The 19,119-nt window shown below is 43.4% G+C and overlaps 1 protein-coding gene across 5 annotated transcripts in view; it reads left to right on the forward strand.

Moving 5' to 3' along the window:
• Positions 1-19,119, forward strand: part of CHL1 (cell adhesion molecule L1 like) — a 167,930-nt gene that overhangs the window by 122,115 nt on the left and 26,696 nt on the right. For all 5 annotated transcript variants that reach the window (XM_066596312.1, XM_066596310.1, XM_066596313.1 and 2 more), the window contains exons 14-21: positions 315-439; positions 2,116-2,217; positions 3,065-3,262; positions 5,639-5,709; positions 7,535-7,757; positions 9,995-10,110; positions 15,491-15,695; positions 15,840-15,962. In XM_066596312.1, the coding sequence (XP_066452409.1) occupies positions 315-439; positions 2,116-2,217; positions 3,065-3,262; positions 5,639-5,709; positions 7,535-7,757; positions 9,995-10,110; positions 15,491-15,695; positions 15,840-15,962 (1,163 nt within the window). The remainder of the gene's footprint in view (positions 1-314; positions 440-2,115; positions 2,218-3,064; positions 3,263-5,638; positions 5,710-7,534; positions 7,758-9,994; positions 10,111-15,490; positions 15,696-15,839; positions 15,963-19,119) is intronic.

Below are 19,119 nucleotides of genomic sequence, written 5' to 3' on the forward strand. Positions count from 1 at the left end.
GTCGGACCCTCACCGATCAGAACGTTAGTGCCTGTGAGTAAAGTAAACCATTGCATTATAACAAATGACCTTTAAGCCGCCTGCTAAATACCTTTAACCTCTTCATAAATGCAACGATAACAAAAATAACCACTAAACTTGCTCATTCCATAGCCGGTGAGTGGTGGTCTAGCGGCTCCTCTGTACTTGAGATCATATCATAAACCTTTTGTAGGGGGAGGTTGTAAAATAAAAGAAGCAACCGGATTGGAGGCTTTATGGAACTCAGATTGGTTTTATGTTCGCTTTTATGATGTGTTATTCTTTTAATACAGAATCCAAGTGAACTCAAACAGACTGTCCATAAATGACGTAAACTGGGGAGATGGAGGTACCTATAAATGCATTGGCAGAACGTGGCTGGACTCAATGGAGGCTGAGAGTCATCTCACTGTGCGAGGTATATATAGTAAAGAAACAATGTCTTATGTACAGCCGAAAGGAAATGCATCATCATAAAGTGACTTATTGCTCAAATCAAGTTTGTATATTGAACTTTTTAAATTTTTGCTGACTTTTTTTAAAATTTTCCATGTCGCTATGTATATTTAAAAAATTCTAGCATCTTACAGATTTCACTCTGGCCACTTAATCTAATAATTTCACTAGGCATTTTCAGTGGTCATCTCATTATTATCACATGCAGGATTACAACTAAATCTATATGTAGATAACACAGGATCCACCACTCACTATGGATGATGGTCACAGTTCACCTCTTTCCTCTCCGTGCATAAGTCACAGAACATGCCAACAATACTCTCCCAAAGAATTCAATGAGTCCACTCCTTGACATTGTGCCTACAGACTATGAGTTTGCTGTACAGAACAGAAAGTGTCAGACTATTATTAGGATTAGTGCCTAATAAAACAGCAAGATATTAGAATTTTTTTAATGTACAGACAATGATATGTACAATTAGGGCTCAGTCAAACAAGCGTTTTTTGGTTTTTTTTGAGAACCTATGTGCACACACAAAAAAAGGCGCTCCATGCATTTTAAAAAGGTGCATGACGGAAGCTCCGTGCCCATTGCTTTCAGTGGGGCTGGCGCTACTGCAGCCGGCCCCATTGAAAGCAATGGGATGCAGGCAGCCCCCGCAATGATTTTCAGGTATAGGCCTGAAATATAACCCCTTCCCTGAAAATCATTCCTAGCTGTAGTAAAAATAATATTAACTCACCTAGAAGCAGCGCCGGCCCCATTGAAAGCAATGGGAGAACATCGTGGTCCTCTGTCACAACAGTGACAGCTGTGTGACAGCTTTACTCCCCGCGGGGAGTCCCCTTTGTCACTGAACACTGGTTCTATTAGACGCGCTTTTTTGTGCACATAGGCGCACGCAAAACAAACGTTCGTCTGACTTCGCCCTTAAAGAAAAAAACTGCAGAAGTTTTAAAAATATATGTTTACTATAAATAATAGGTCATATTCTGATGACACATTCCCTTTAAATAGATTATCTCCCTCCTATAAAAGGTTGTGGCCACCATATAACTTATCTATGCACCAAGTAACCATAATACAGTTGTGTCCATGAGACCTTTAAAGGGGTTGTCCCACAAAAGGTTTTACACGTCATGCAGACATGCCAGCCGCGGCTGGGCCTGAAATGTATTGCAGCAGGTGGCCATGTATGTGTAACCACTACTCCGGTCACTTCAATGGGACCGCTGGAGATAGCCGAAGTCCGATAGAATTGAATAGAGCAGTGATGCACATTCATTACCATCCACTGCCATTCTCTTTGGGACTGAGCCACAGCAGGGGTGTCCGCTACATATTGTGGGACAACCACTTTAATATTTCATGCATACAGCTGTATTATGGTTACTTGTTGCACATATAGGTTATATAGTGGCCACAACCTTTTATGGGCCCACACTATACCTCAAGGTGCGCCTGATTTTTGCTGCTGGGGAGATTATGGTGCCTTGAGGAGATACCCTGTAGATGCTCAAGGAATGCCTCCTGCCCTGTAATAGTGTTTGACAAGTACTGAAAACGTTACATTTAATATTACATTTACACCAAGTAGATAAATCTAGATTTGTTAAAGAGTTTATTTTTCATAGATGTTCCAATGCCCCCTGAAAATGTGCAGCTTTTGGAAAAGCAGGACCGTAGTGTTGTGTTGTCCTGGACACCAGGTGACAGTCACAACAGCCCCATTTCAGGTATGTAATTCATTATTATTAGATTTTACCTATAAAGCACAAACATGTCCCCTCAGTGTACACAGAGCTTTGGTTGAGCATGTGCGCTGCTGCTATGTTCAAAGTTTACAAAAACGTAAAGGGGTACAATAGTTTCATCGCACCAGTTATGGCTAAGATGGCAATATTCCTCTGTATGTCTGTGCTACGCTGTCTCTGTAGTTCCCAAAGAAGTGAAGAAGAGTCACAGATACAATGTTTTACAACAAGCTACTTTGTTTTTGTAACTCCCATTCATTTTTATAAAAGTAATAGAGATTAGCCCGTTCGGCTTTTTCCATGCTGCTGAACACCCTCGGTCCCCGGGTACCCCTAACATCTACAGCTTGCCCTGCAAAAAAACAAGCCCTCACACAGTCTTTTTGAGGGAAAAATAAAAAGTTATGCGCCTCAGATTATGGCAACGGAAAACTTTTTTTTCCAAAATTTTTTATATTTTTTAAAAATAGCACAAGAAGACTATATAAATTTGGTCGCAATTACGCGGCCGATATATGGTCGTCTGAATTCACCCTTAATGAGGATTTGGTGTATTTACAAAATGTTGCATAAATGAAAATGTCCGGACTAGAGATATTTTAGATGTAAGAAATGAAGTAAGGAACAGAGTGAAGGATTAACCCAAGATGGTAGACTTGTGAAGTAAAAGCAAGAACAGAATCACTTTGGTCGGTAGATAGATGTCAGGGAGACGTTTGGAAGTTGAAGGATGATAATAAATTTGCACGTGCTTAGAAAGGAGAATTGGTTAACTGGTATATGTACATTTTTTTTGTAATATTTTCCAAATTATTGTTATCTTTTGTAGAATTTATTATTCAGTCCATAAAGAGCATTAATGAGAATGGAGAATGGGAAGACATGGCCAGAGTCCCCGAAAATGTCACCTCAGTTCATTCACATCTCATCCCTAATTGTAACTACCAGTTCCGTGTCTTTGCTGTAAATGGCATTGGAAAGAGTCCTCCAAGTCTTGTCTCAGAAAATTATGGCACGCCACCTGCAGGTAAAACCGTGTACTGAATAAAAAGCTAAACATCGTAACTAAACTTCCATCATTTAGGTTATATGATGGTTTGCATCCTAAATCATTGCATTTGTGAGATTACAGAACGGCATAGTAGAGCGTTTCCCAACTAGTCTTCCCAGGAATGGGCTTCCTTGAGCTCTGATGAAGGTTTCCCAAAATACAGCAACAACCTTGCACTTTTACAGTTCAGAAGGCAAACTGATTTCATGCTGTTCCAAGATGCTTCAAGGAGTAGTAAGGATATTCGAGCCAAATTATAGCATGGGCCAAGAAGTATAGAAGCCTTGCTTTCCCCTACAGCAGGCTCCCTTCAGGCAGGAATGGCATTAGGGGATCCCCAGCAGTGTAAATAGTTTCAGGGGTCCCCCTTGGGTAGTGAGGTTGGGAATCACTGGCATAGTAGTTGGTATTATCATGAGATACAGATCATGGACAAGATCACTGATGTTTCTGGAATGAAGTAGCCATGCTACTCTAAGAAGATGGCATGTTGATTTAATTTAGGTTCTCGGTGTTTCCTAGCAATAAAGGTGTTTTGCATCTCTGTTAATTCTCAAAAATTTCAGATATGAAAAGTGTTTGCGCCATGTTTATGCACAGCTGGCTATGGGTATAAGTCGAGCAGCCATTACTTTCTTATTGCACCCTTTATTTCTGATGTTTCCCCACATTGTTATTTCCCAAGATGGCGGCCACATTCCTGCTGACATGTAGCTTGAGGATATGTGCACATAGGGTGGAACTGCTGAGAAATCTCCGCAGTGGAATATTCTGTGATAAATTCTGCAGCATCTGCGCATTCAAAACAGAGTCAAAATCCGCACCACCGAATAAAAATGACTATGTAAAGACCAGCACTAATAATTATACAATTTCACTACCTAACGACTGCATTATTTTACCATACTGTTACCGAATACAACCACCATACACAGACCAGTGTTACCCCATGCAGTGATCATATAGAAGTACAGTAGATGCCAGTTCTACACAGGAACTCTGCAAATCACCTTACAGAACAGTTATATCCAGTGATCACAGGTGACATCTTCTGTAGTTATAGTTAGGCACATTTAGACACAACAATAATCGCTCAAAAGATGTCGCTCAAGCGACTTTTGAGCGATCATCGTTGTGTCATTTACAGTGCAAGATAATCGCTCAAAATGAGCGATCACCTTGCGCTGCCAGCGGAGGATGCAGAAGACAAGCGGGGTGTCCCCGCTTGTCTTCTGCATACAGCTGGTCTCCCGCTCCAAACGCCCAGCTGTTATACAGCCGAGCGCTCAGAGGGGAGGATACAGAAGACAAGCGGGGTGTCCCCGCTTGTCTTCTGCATCCAGCTGTTCCCCGCTCTGAGCCCCGGCTGTCATACAGCCAAACGCGAGGACCGGAGGTTGCAGAAGACAAGCGGGGTGTCCCCGTTTGTCTTCTGCATTCAGATGTTTTCTGCACGGAGCGCCCGGCTGTCATACAGCTGAGCGATCCGTGCCGGGTATGGAGAACAGAGCTGGACCACTCTGTTCTTCATACCCAGCCTGTTATCAGGTAGCGGGATACAGCTGAAACAATAGTATCAGCTGTATCCCGCTGTGAATCCCTGATAAGGCTCATTGTTGTCTTTCAGCACACTGAAAGACGATGATAAGCGGCGGGGTAATAAAAACTGCACGATGTCAATGCAGCTACACACAACGATTATCGCTCAAAAGATGGCTTTTGAGCGAATTTTGAGCGATAATCTTTGTGTCTAAATGGGCCTTTACTCAGTATTCCTGTCTTTTCCATCTGGCCTAGACCAGCACATTGACTTCTTCCAGCCCCAACTTGCACCTGTAGATTTTGTAACACAGACACTTTTGGCTTCTCACTTTTCCAGCCCACTCCCTATAGTTTCCCAACTTACACAAACTCCACATCCTGTTGCAACCCTGAATTTTGTGCCTGCTACTGCCCCATCTGCCCTTATTATTGTACCTGCTGTGTAACAGGGTGCCCCCAAATGCTATACTTCAGAAATAATGTTATAATTATTCCCCCCCCCCCCCTCCAAAAAAAATAGTGCCAGGCAGTACCCCTGTAGGTAGTGCAATGCAGTGATGTCATTGGAAATTGTCATCCTGCAGTTTTCAACACAGAGAAAGGTAGGACAGAGAGATTGTGGCCCCTGCTATTGGCATCCTGCAGATCATAAGTCTACAGCATGTGCCCCAGATGCCTGGTGCTAGTGACCCTTTGCCAAACATAGTCCAAAAGAACAGGATTTTGTGTTGTGTTACATATGAAGACAAAAATATTAGCCTTGAAAACCTGATAATAATGATAATATTTTCCTTTTTGTCTTTTGTTTAGCTCCTGACAATAATCCGCAGAATATATTTGTTGAAGCAAATCGTCCAGATGAAATGACTGTGAGATGGGAGGTGCGGTATTATAATAGTACATAATGTGTCAAATATTGCTAGGAATAAGCATCTTTTCCTCTTTCAAAAATGGTTTACTTGGTCTTATTATTGATTGACGTTTTCAACCAATTATGTTGATCAGTCCCGACACCGTCCGTCCGAATCAGAGTCTCCGTCTTATAAAGTGGAGGCATATCATTAGTATATTCTATCATGTTATGATCAGTGGGGTCTGACCTCTTTCTTTATCCTGCACAGTGGTGGCTGTGGCCAGTGAATCTGGTGGGCAGCACTTCCCTGAGCAGCCGGGTGCCCAAGGGCATTGCTGGAAAGAGAGAAATTAGAAGGGGATGCAGTACTAAACCAGCACTATGTCCCCTTGATTCTTAGGATTAGTAGAGGTCTCAGATCTCGGACCCCAAGAGCATAAAGTGATGACATTTCCAAGTAACAGAGGGAGTTGGGGAGCTCATTGCATATTGGTTTATTATTGAGTTCAATGTATTATAGTATGTAATGAGCTCCTATACTTTCTCTAGTGGTGACTGCAGGCAGCCAGAATGTTATCTTGCAAATCTATATCTATGCTGGGAATTTGTGGCTCCATACCATAATGCTAGGCCTCCAACCACTATAAAAATACGTTATGATATTAATCACCACAATGTTTTTAAGTTAAATTAATTTAAAGGGGTTTTCCTGGGAAAACCTATTGATGACCTATCCTCGGAATAGGTTATCAATAATTATTTGCCAGGGTCCTGCCACTTGGGATCCCCAGCGATTACTTGATTTCCTGGCCCGCTCTAGGAGCAGCAGGGCTGGATGTTGTCATTGGGGACAGGAGCGGAATTCCCAAATGGACTTCACTCCCATTCAGATCAATAGGAGCTAAAGTGGCTATTACACTTCCACATCTGACTCCAGTGTTGGAGGTGAAGGGGCCTGAAATATAATAGTTGATTCAGCTCCTATTGATTTAAACAGGAGTGAAGCCGGCTATGGCACTTTTGCTGATGTACCCGCTTAAGACATCGAGCTCCCCTGTATTGACAGAGGGTCGGAAATCAGGTGATCACTGAGGATCCCAGACGGCAGGTCCCCCGGCAATTAACTATTGGTGATCTATCCTGAGGGTAGTTTTCATCCACAAAAGCCTTGAAGAATCACAAGAGCTTTGGTTGTCACTTCAAGCTTTGCATTATATTCTGCACACACTGGCATGATTCATGCCAAGACTGAACATTAGAGTTAAGTATTTGAGAATGACATCTAGCAAATCTTGGGGGTCACTGGAATAAAACATAGCTTCCTCCTTGGCCAGCCCTAACTACATGCGACTCATGCGTTTGCATAGGGCACGACCACCAGGCAGATGTAGGTTGGGGCGAACATTCTCCTTGGGTTTGCCTGGCCAGATGATCTGCTTCCTCAGCACACCAACATCTTATGGAACTACATGAATCATCCTCCTCCTGGCTCTGTCTCCTCCCCTCTGATGTTCCAAGTCATCACAATCAGCCTCTCGCCATCCCTACAACACAATCGCTTACTACTGTATGCTCTGGGCTTGGTTCTAGTACACTATGTATTCGTTGAGCTGTTCGGGTGAAGAGATGCTGTTATGTTGCTGCTTTCTGCCTATCATGCCTACAATATGTGTTTTTTTTCTTATGACGGGGAAGGGGACAAAAAAAGTCAGCACATGGTGCGATCTAAGCTACGGCCAACACTGGCTAACTCCAACAAATATTGCTCTATACTAAAGTGCGAATGTTTCTTTGTTGCATGGTCCTGTATCTACGCAAGGCTTAATGGTGATTTGTTTTATCATATATTTCAGCCCCTGAATTTAGATGAACTAAACGGTCCAGGATTCGAGTACAGAGTCAGTTGGCGTTTACAGGATGTGGAGAAAGAATGGCGTAATAAAAAAGTTAAACGTCCACAATTTACAATCCAGAACACTCCAGCCTTTGTTCCATATGACATTCGTATCCAAGCTGTAAATGATATTGGAGCTGGTCCTGAGCCAGAGATACACACTGTATACTCGGGAGAGGACAGTGAGTATTACTTAATATAATGGTGAAGGGGTTTACTCCGTCTAAAATATTGATGATCTAGCCTCAGGATAGGTTATCATTATCAGATTGATGAATGTCCGCCACTTAGGATCCTGTTGATCAGCTGTTGGAAGAATCAGAGGCACCTCGGAAGAGCTTCATCCAAATGCCGCGGCCTCTTCTCAGGCCAATGACGACACGTCATTTGCCAAGTGTAGCATGGTCCCATTCATGTGAGCTGCTATACAAAATCACGGCACTGTGCCTGGCATCCAGTAAAGAGGCCACGGCTCTCGTCTGAGTGCCAAAGCTTGTTTCCCTAAAAGTTTGAGTAAAAGGCATGATCAGTAAATACTAATAGGGTATGTTCGCATATGATTACTGTGAACTGCTGTGGATTTGTGATGCACCTTATCATGACCCTGCACCCATTCCAGCTGTCATTAGGATCTGTTATGAACTTATCGGGCAGTTCAGGCAGCTTTCAGCGCTTGTACGTTATAGCATGTGATAGGACAGATTCCCCAATATCCCATGGAAAGCACTTTCCATCATGAATGTGGCTGGCAACTGCTAATAATATTTGTTTTGCTCTGTAATGGGGATGAGTGGAAGTTCACTACGGGGATCTTCCTTTAACCCCTTGAGTGGCACGCCCGGAAATTTTCCGGGACGAGCTCCACTGCTCATAGCAACATAGCCCGGAAGATTTCCGGGCTATGTATCACTATGGGAGCTGCAGAGCACAATGCCACAAGCTGTGACAGTGTGCTCTGCCTGCACAGTCCCACAGAGAACAAAGCAAGGGCTTTGAAAAACCAGCAGAAGATATTGCCGATCTGCCAGCAATCTGCTTCTAAGTCTCCTGCTTTGTTTACAGGTTGCCATAGAGACCATCGGCTTGTCAGAAGCAAGCTGATGGTCTCTGTGGAAGGGAGAGCTTGGTGCTTGGCTGTCAGAGGACAAGCTAGGTACCTGCTCTTACAGCAGAGATCAGAGAAAACCTCCGATCTCTGCTGTGTTAACCCTTTACATGCTGCAGTCTATGTGACTGCAGCATGTAAAGGGCTGTCACTGCAGCATGTAAAGGGCTGTCACCATCGGACCCCCGGAATGTGATCAGGGGTCCTGATGGGTCCCTGTGGAAGTCCCCTAAAGGGACAAAAAAATAAAAAAAGTTAAAAAATTATAAAAAAAATTATAAAAACACTTGTCTCCCTTTACTTTGTAAAAAATCAAAAATACAATCACACATGTGGTATCCCTGCATCGTAATGACCCATAGAAGGAAGTTAATACATTATTTAACCCCTTAATGACATGGCCCCTTTTTTCCCCATTTCTTTTTTTCCTCCCCCCTGTTTAAAAAATCACAACTTGTCCCCCAAAAAACAAGCCCTTATATGGCCATGTCAATGGAAAAATGAAAAAGTTATGGCTCTTGAGACACAACTGCAAAATTAGTTGAAATTCAATGATTAGACCATTTTAAAAAACCTGCCCTGGTGGGCACGACAGGGTGGTAGGAAACCCGCCACTCAAGGGGTTAAACCAGTGTCTCAAAATAGTGAGGGTAAGCACACAAGCCATCCTTTAAGTGTCACCTACTAGCTTGCATCCACTCTGCCCGGAAGAACATCCATCCACACTTATGGGTTTTGTCTTCATCTTGCTTTGGTTCAATAACAGTGTAATAATAAGTTGAAATAGGTGGACTATTCTCAACAAGACTTCATAACTATGTAACTTCTTAAAAGGGTGTTCCGGGCAAAAACTATTGATGACCTATCCTTAGGAGTGCAGGACTGCAGCAGATTAGCAGATCAGGCGCCCACTGTCAGTTCCATAACACACAGGATTATGGAATAGAAGTAGTTAACTCTGAGCCCTGTATAGTGACCGGCACTTGTATATGTAGGCACAGCTCCCATTGATTTTAATGAGCTTTGCCTGCAATTACCAGCGCTGGCCACAACATAGGACTCAAAGCTATCTGCTTCCGCTCCATGCCCCTATGTTGTGGTGTTGACAGCGGGCGCCCAATCAGCTGATTGGGTAGGGTTCCAAGTAATGGACCACAGATGTCAACTATTAATGACCTATTCTGAAGCTAATTCATCAATAGAATTTGTCTCAAAACCCCCTTTAACTATCTAAATAGTTTTATCAATTGATTAAATGTGGTGTTGCAGAAAGGAAAACTGAACATATAATACATTTGAAATCTGTCTTTGTAGCGCCCGATGCTGCTCCATCTAATGTGTCAGTGAATGTTGTAAACTACATGATAGCCAATGTGACCTGGACCGAAATATCACAGGACAGGATACGAGGACATCTATCAGGTTACAAGGTATAGAATTTTTACAGTTGGTAACAAGCGTACATAAAGACAACACAGCATTGCATTCACAGCATGAGAGCAACTCGAAGTGAGGGTGGACACCCACTGGCGTTTTTTTCTCCACTGCGCTGCGGGACTAAAGTTAAAGTCTCGCATCGCAGTGCGAGAAAAAAGCCAGCATCACGCCGGGATATCGGCATCATGCCAACATATCGCCAGTCTCTTCAATGGGGCCAGCGGCAGCAGCGCTAGCCCCATTGAAAAGAGAAGCAGAAAGCCGGGGACTTCTGCCACAGTTGTGACAGCTGTGGCAGCAGTTTCCTTCATCCCTGCGGGGACCATGGGGATGAAGGTATCCTCTGCCACAGCTGTCACAGCTGTGGCAGAAGTCCCCGGCATTCTATCCCATTGCTTTCAATGGGATCGGCACTGCTGCCAATCCCATTAAAAGCAATGGTTTCTGCCAAGCCCCGCAGTAAAATTATCAGGGAAGGACTTGAAATATAAGCCCTTCCCCGATAATCTGCAAAAAGTGTGTAAAAAATTTTTTTTTTAAAGTTACTCACCTCTCCGGAGCTCAGACGCGTCCTCCTGGCAGCTCCCCTGCACTGCTATTAAGCTCTTTCAGCAGTCGGGGATTTAAAAATCCCCGCCTCCTGAAAGGGCTGTGGAGATTGGCTGAGGGCTCAGCCAATAGCAGCTACTGCTTAGCTATTGGCTGAGCGCTCAGCCAATGAGACATTGTCCTTAGCTATTCATTCCGCGGGGATGAAGGAAACTCCTGTCACAGCTGTGGCAGAAGTCCGCGGCATTCTCCCTATGTTTTCAATGGGGCTAGCGCTGCTGCCACTGGCCCCATTGAAACCACTACCGATATGCTGGTTCTATACCGGCGTCTTTCTTGCGCTGCGAGGTGAGAGTTTTCTCGTGCTCTCGCAGCGCAAGAGAGAACATATCGCTAGTGAGTGTCCACCTTTAGGGCGCCCACCCACTGGCGTTTGCGATTTTCGTGCGTGAAAAACGCAGCGTTTTCCGCGTGTTTTTGGCGCGTTTTTCGCGGCAATTTCGCAGCTTTTCCGTTAATTTCCATTGACATTCATGGGTGCATTAAGAGAAAAATAAGGACACATATGCAACTGACAGTTCCTATGTTAAAAATTGCAACGGATTGAAAAAAAAAACCGCAAGTGGACAGGAACACATTCAATTCTAATTGCTCTTGAGAAAAAACGCAAAACGCAAAGGAAAAAAAATCGCCAGTGGGTGGGCGCCCTTAGGCCTCCTTCACACGGGCTGCACCGTGCGATATCGCTGCGATATTCTCGCAGCAATACCGCGATTTTGTAGCGCTACAAAATCGCATGTGATGCTACAAAATCGCGCGACTTTGTAGCATCACGTGCGAGGATTTTCGGGGGGGGGAGGGGCTTGAAATATAAGCTCTACCCCGAAAATAAGCTGTAACTAAAGGAGGGAAAAAAAAGTATACATCACCTATTCCGCGCTGTCTGGGGCGCAGCCGCAGCTTCTCCCCAGGTGCCGGCACTGATCTTCTTCATCCTCTGGCCAGGGATTGAAAAATCCCCAGATGCTGGAAGCGCTGGCTGTGATTGGCTGACACTTAGCCTATCACAGCCAGTGCTCGAAGAATTGGTTCAATCACTGCCATTCATCGAGCACTTGCTGTGATTGGCTAAGTGTCAGCCAATCACAGCCAGCGCTTCCAGGGGGCGGGGATTTTTGAATCCCTGGCCAGAAGAGAAGAAGAAGATCAGTGCCAGGATCTGGGGAGAAGCTGTGGCTGGACTGACAGCTCGTCTAAGGTGAGGTATGTGTGTTTTTTTTTTCCTTGCAGTTAGGGCTTAGATTATAGTTTTGACAATAGCATTTGCTACTGTCAAAGTTGCATCGCATTGCATGCAAACTGTGTTTTCGTGCGATGCGATGCAACAGAGAGGAAGGCTCCATAGGCTAACATGGGCTACAAAACCTCGCGTGTCGCGGGCATATCGCCGGACCTGCGAGGTTTGTGTGTCGTTTTTTAGCATGCTACAAAACATCTCATGTGTGAAGGAGACCATAGGAAAGCACGGGCTTCTCATACATACGATTTGTAGCATTGTAGCAACGCTACAAAATCGCGCGACTTTGTCGCCCGTGTGAAGGAGGCCTTAAGGTTTGAAAAATGACATGTGAAGGCTACATCTACATTAGCAACCATTTTTAATGATCTGTTGCATCTTAAATGAAAAATGAATGAACTTTTCAAATGGTCTTCATTTAAAAATGTCTTTTAATTTTGTGTCTACAGCTCCTATGCATCTCCATGGTAACAGACCACGAAGAAGCCATGTGTAGTCTGATCCTACAGGCATACCCCCTTTTATGTGTCCTATTTCCTGCTAATGTCCCAAATGCATGTTAGGAAGAAGCCAGATGGAAGGGAGTATGGCTGCAGGATCAGACTACACAGGTTTTTGTTGTCTGTTACCAAAGAAATGCATACAGTGGATATAAAAACTCTACAGACCCCTGTCAAAATGCCGTGTTTTTGCCATGTTAAAAAATCTTACAAAGATTAAAGGGGTTTTCCCGCGGCAGCAAGTGGGTCTATACACTTCTGTATGGCCATATTAATGCACTTTGTAATGTACATTGTGCATTAATTATGAGCCATACAGAAGTTATAAGAAGTTTTTCACTTACCTGCTCCGTTGCTAGCGTCCTCGTTTCCATGGAGCCCGCCTAATTTTCGGCGTCTAATGGCCAAATTAGACGCACTTGCGCAGTCCGGGTCTTCTTCTTTTCTCAATGGGGCCGCTCGTGCAGGATGCCGGCTCCGTGTAGCTCCGCCCCGTCACGTGCCAATTCCAGCCAATCAGGAGGCTGGAATCGGCAATGGACCGCACAGAAGCCCTGCGGTCCACCGAGAGAGAAGATCCCGGCGGCCATCTTCAGCAGGTAAGTAAAAAGTCACCGGAGCGCGGGGATTCAGGTAAGCGCTGTGCGGTGTTCTTTTTTAACCCCTGCATCGGGGTTGTCTCGAAATAAATTGGAAATGATCAAAGGGGTTGTCCCGCGCCGAAACGGGTTTTTTTTTTTTCAACCCCCCCCCCCGTTCGGCGCGGGACAACCCCTTTGATCATTTCCAATTTATTTCGATCTTCATTGTGACCCGTTATCTGTGCAATTCCATTAAAAAACAAACTAAAATCTTTTAGGTTGGATAAATTTAATAAAAATAAAAAACCCTAAAATAACGTGGTTGCATAAATATGATCACCGTAGTAATACTTTGTTGATGCACGCTTTTACTTTATGACAGCATTCAGTCTTTTTGGCTAGGTGTCTATCAGCATAACACATCTTGACTTGCCAGTCTTTGACCACACTTCATAACACCCTCCATCTTGACTAAAGCCCCAATTCTAGTTACAGAAAAACAGCCCCAAAGCATAATGCTGCTCCCACCATCTTCACTGTGGGTCTGCTGTTCTTCTGATGATGCGGTGTTGGCTTTGCACCAAACATACCTTTTTGAATTATGGCTAAAAAGTCCAACCTTGGTCTCATCAGACCATAACACGTTTTCCACATACTTTTGGCAGACTTGATGTATGTATTGGCAAAACCTAGCCGAGCTGTCTTGCCCCTCTCCCCCACAGCCCAGACATATGAAGAATATGGAAGATGGTTGTCACATGCACTACACAACCAGTACTTGCAACAAACCACTGCAGCTCCTTTAATGTCTAATTCTTGGTAAAGTCACTGTTGTGCCAAATTTAATCCACTTCTTGATGACATCTTCACAGTTTTCCAGGGTATATGTAACGCCTTGGGCATGTTTTGGTCCCCTTCTCCTGACTGATACCTGCCAACAATCAGACCCCTTTGATGTATTGTAAGATCTTTATGGACCAAGTAAAGGCTGGTTTAGATGTACATGGGAGCTAGTATGGCTGGCTCACAGCGGGGGGCTGCAGGATGTTTCTCTCCTCTCGTTCCCCTTCCCCTCTCCATTGACATAACGCAGCGGCTGTTCAGTACTGAACGGCCGCTATTAACACTGAACGAGGAGCCATCAGCTGATCGTCCATCGTTTATGCAGCATAAATGATGGATGATTAGCTGATCGCTCCTTGTTCAGTGTACCCGACACTCGTTTGCCCGACAGTCGTCCTGTCTAAACCAGCCTTAAGAAAATGTCAGCAAACTCCTACCAGAAGAGCCGAACTTTATATGGTGTCAATCAGAATCAGTGTACATAATAACAGCGGAGTACTGACTACTATTTATCATGAGGTTAAATATGATTTGCTGATTCTGAACGCAACCACATTCCTGAATATAAGAGGGTGCTCACACTTATGCAACCACATTATCTTAATTTTTTCTTTTTCCATCCTAAATGATTTCAGTTTGTTTTTCGCTTGACAAACACCCTTCTGGGGTTGAAACGTTGCTGCTGGTTGTGGTGTGCAATAAAAAGTTTATCCGTCATGGATATGTTTTAAACTGCACCTTTTGATGCTGCCTTGGAACATTTTTTTGTCTGGGATTGTCTTATTTCAATCAAGAGTCCTGATCCGTCACCTCGGTGAGCATCATTGGATACCTCCCCGCATTGCTGGTTTGGGAGTGCTGCTGGAATTGCCATATTTACTGTTTCAGTTTGTTTTTTAATGGAATTGCACAGATAACGGTCACATTAAAGGTGGACAAAAATTTGAATTGGTTCATCTTTGTCCGATTTCTTAACAAGACAAAAACATGGCATCTTAGCAGCGGTGTGTAGACTTTTTATATCCATTGTAGATGTTTGCAGGCGTTGTAATCGCAAACTGGTGAAAGAGGTGATGTTTTTAAGGAAGACTATTTGCAAAGTTTCCACTTTTCATTTTAGATACATTAGAGAGACTTTCAAAATTAGTTTCAAAGGTGGACTTTGTCCGATGGGTACAGCTTACCTGTTACTATCCTACTCAGTGTTGACTGCTTTTTACTTCTGCTGTCAATACTGGCTGAAGGGGAATGTTGATAGTTGCAAACACATTTGATGTCTCATTTGTAGGTAAGGTTGCTACTCTGTCCCTCCTTTATGTGATTACCCTGCAGCTTGGTGTGGTCAGATCGGCTCCTTTGCATAAATAGAAGCCCAACACAAGCTCACCAGGAACATGGCGAGTAGATTTCCCATACAGCAAGGGCATAATTATAATTAACTACAATGAACAAAATCACCACTAAAAAAAAATGCTATTCTATAATAATCATGCAGATAGGAGTCAAATTAGCTTCAGTGAGTGGTAAGCCAGGAATTCAGTTTTTGTTTCCTTTTTTTGTCCAAACTAAAATATTTCTAATATGCATCTATTGTTCTTTCTAGATAATCTACTGGAAAGTTAAAAGTCTACATGATGGAAAGCTGCACAGTGGTGAGCGACATACTCTGCAATTCACTGGACAGAGGAACTCAGGGATAATCCCAATAGTTCATCCATTCTGCGAGTACCAAGTGTCTGTTGCAGCCTATAACACCCGAGGTGATGGCCCAGAGAGTATGCCAGTCACATTCCAAACTCCGGAAGGAGGTGAGAAGATACGATGGAAGACTAATATCAATTACTCCATGAAAGTGATTATTAACAATACGGTGTGGTATATTTGTTTATGGGAGATGAGCTTTGAGGTATACGGTCCGTTTTTAAGGCTACTGTTTGTTTCTTATTTCTCAGTACCTGAACAACCACAGTTCTTACGAATTGTAAGCTCAGACCTGGACTCCTTCACATTGTCTTGGGGCCCACCAAGAAGGGCAAATGGTATTCTTACCAGTTACATTCTGCAGTACCAGATAAGTATGTACATTTACTCTGAACTTTGGAATACATAAGATACACAGAAAGGATGAAAGAGTTATTCATTATCAGTTAAATAAACATGGGCAGGTCCCTGAAATAAATTTTCACCTGGACAACCTTTTCTCTAAATACTGTTGTGGTGGTCATATGCATTAGACTTACATTTGTCATACCCCTTTATTTTGGCGAGACCTGCTAACCATCTAGGCCAGATGAAGATGCCGATTCGGCAAAGAAACGTGGTCAGTAACGTCCTGCATTCCTAACTGAGGTCTCCTGTCAAGCACGTCATCCCTTACTCTTCTTCTCAGGCTTGTGAACTATCTAATATGTATGATACATTCTGTTGAAGTTCATTTGGCATATGCCGGCTCAATTTGAACATCCTCAATAGTTTGATTTCAAGGTGATAAGCCACCACCATAGGTTTCTGAGAGAAGCTTACTCCCCTCTCACATTCGGCTGAACTAAGCATGCATATTTATGGGTTGTTCATTAGAAATAGCTGTCAGACCAATGAGTGTTCAGTCAACAACTATTAGAAGTATATGACCACCTTAAATCAGCTGATTTTCGTAGATTTGTCAACTGAAACACACACACCCTACAATCATGGCAAAAATGAGTGGCTAAGTAAGCCTACGGGAGCTGTTCATTGTAGTGGCTTTCTGATTTGCCTATTAGAGGGATCCAAACAGGGTAATCCACACTATGATGTCCATATACCTTAGTGGAACAAATCCTTTAAACTTCCTGTAAAGCACATCGACACATAGAATATTGGTGCAGAGTACAGTATAAACTAGCCATGGTTTGATTAGACCAGTGTGGATTCAGTTTCAACCCATACCCACTTTAGAAAAGTAAGGGGAAATACAATATGAATCCGGTATATGAACATTTTGATCAATTAGCTTTTACAGTCTATCCAAAAGGATAGAAGTTTTATTGATGATGCGTTTATAGCAGGTTTTCTTTTTGGGCCAAAAGACTGAAATTCAGCCTGCCGTGTTAAATTCATGATTTATATTCCAAATCCAGATAGTTCAGTGGCGAAATCCTACGGTGGTTGTAGGTTTCATTGCTAGAGATGAGCGAGCATACTCGCTAAGGACAATTACTCGATCAAGCATTGTCCTTTGCGAGTACCTGCCCACTCGGAAGAATAGGTTCGGCTGCCAGCGCGGGTGAGAAGTAAGTTGTGGCAGTGAGCAGGGGGTAGCGAGGGGGGGGGGGAGAGGGAGAGAGATCTCCCCTCCGTTCCTCCCCGCTCTCCCCCGCCGCTCCCCGCCTGCCGCCGGAGCAGCCGAATTTTTTCTTCCGAGCGGGCAGGTACTCGCTAAGGACAATGCTCGATCGAGTAATTGTCCTTAGCGAGTATGCTCGCTCATCTCTAGTCATTACAGATAGAATGGGAGTAGTAAAATCCAGCACTTGGCTAGGAGTAAAAAACTTGTAGCTTCATTTTATTACAGGTAAAAACAGCTTGGTAAAAACAGGACCTTCTGTGCGATTACATATTTCACACCTTTATGGTTCTTGCTCAGCAAACGTAAAGCTTCCATACTTATACAATAAACATACCTGGCACTCCTCCTTCTCCCACCTGAAATGAATTAAGAGTGGCCATGTCTTACATGCTAGCCACATATGAGGGCTGGATGAAATAGCAAAGATAATAGCAAAAGCATGAAAAATGCATATTGTAGTGTGAACATTACCCAGTTCGCCTTTTCCCACCTCGGAAATTTCAGTTTTCAGGCCCACCTGCAAAATAAAGTTACACGGATATCAATAAACTGTCCATGTGGACAATACCCTAGGGCATACTAAAGATCATGATTGCTATAACAAAAGCTTGCACTTTTATGCCGAATACTTTTGCTGGTTTGGTGGCTTATCTTGTACACCTACCATCATCTTCTGAAAGCTCAGCATACTACACACATGTAGTAAGGCTGTGTTCACATCTGTGTTGGAGGCTCCATTCAGATAAAGTAATGTAGCATGGGACACTATTTTGTATGGTAAAAACAGTCGGCAAGACGGAAACTTTATGGACCTCCCTATGGTCAATGGGGTCCATCAAGCACAGTTTGTGTCCATCGTGTGATGGATCCATCTCCAGTTGGCGTTACATTCTTTCTGTTCCTATGATGGAACAGAAAAATGGGATATTCTGACGTGGATGTGCGCAAAGTATAACTAGCCAAGGTACAGTATTCAGCTGGTTCTATTTATGCCAATGCACAGTGAAGGCATATGTCAAAATCTTAACTATGCCAAGCTGGACAATCATGATCTCCTTACTAGGAGTCGTTTCTTGCCAAGATGTTAAGGTTTGGCTGATCTACCATGTACAGCTCTTTTCATGCCATGTTTCCCTTTCATGTTTGCCATATGCTCTTTGAGAGCTCCTGGCACATATGTTAAGTGTGCCCATTGACTCCTATTATACTGATGGAGGCTAAACGCATATGGAATTGCAGAGCAGACTTCTCTGTTCCATAAACCACATCCAGCCAAAAAAAGATATACCGTGCACTATACATTTTTCTCAATGAGTTCCTATGGGGGACAGATGCCACTGTATAGTATCCATCACAGACGTCCTTTTAACATATGCATCATTAGCTTTTCATGATATATGCGATAAAGGGAAGTCATTAAGGAAAATGGAACAATAGCTATGCAGCGCCACCTATTGGAAGGCAGCATTCCTGCAAATCAATGTTAGACTCTTTATAAAAGCCTTATAACAATGACTTGGAATTGTAAGCCAAACACAGAATACCATACACAGATAGCTGTTTCGGAGTTCTGCCCTTCATCAGTGTGCAGCAGGTTTCTGGCTTGGCTTGTGAAAAAAAACTATGACGTGAGTCGGGAAGGGTATCATTTCTCCTTAAGGAAAGCACCTCGAAGGTGTGTGAGGAGACACCTAAGAGCCGAGTGAGGAGATTTATAAGACAGTAACACAGTGAGAAAAGAGCCAAAATCCTTTTCACTTTAATGACACTGTTCACCAAGCCATCATATCAGTTGCTGATGAGCAGTCTCTCTTCTTCTAGTTGAAGTTGTGTTTTATTTCTGACCAGATGTTGCACTTGGGCCTTAGAGACCTTTATACTATAAATGAACTGTGATAGTTAGG

This window comes from Eleutherodactylus coqui, chromosome 3 (assembly GCF_035609145.1).
Source record: "Eleutherodactylus coqui strain aEleCoq1 chromosome 3, aEleCoq1.hap1, whole genome shotgun sequence".
Lineage (NCBI taxonomy): Eukaryota > Metazoa > Chordata > Amphibia > Anura > Eleutherodactylidae > Eleutherodactylus > Eleutherodactylus coqui.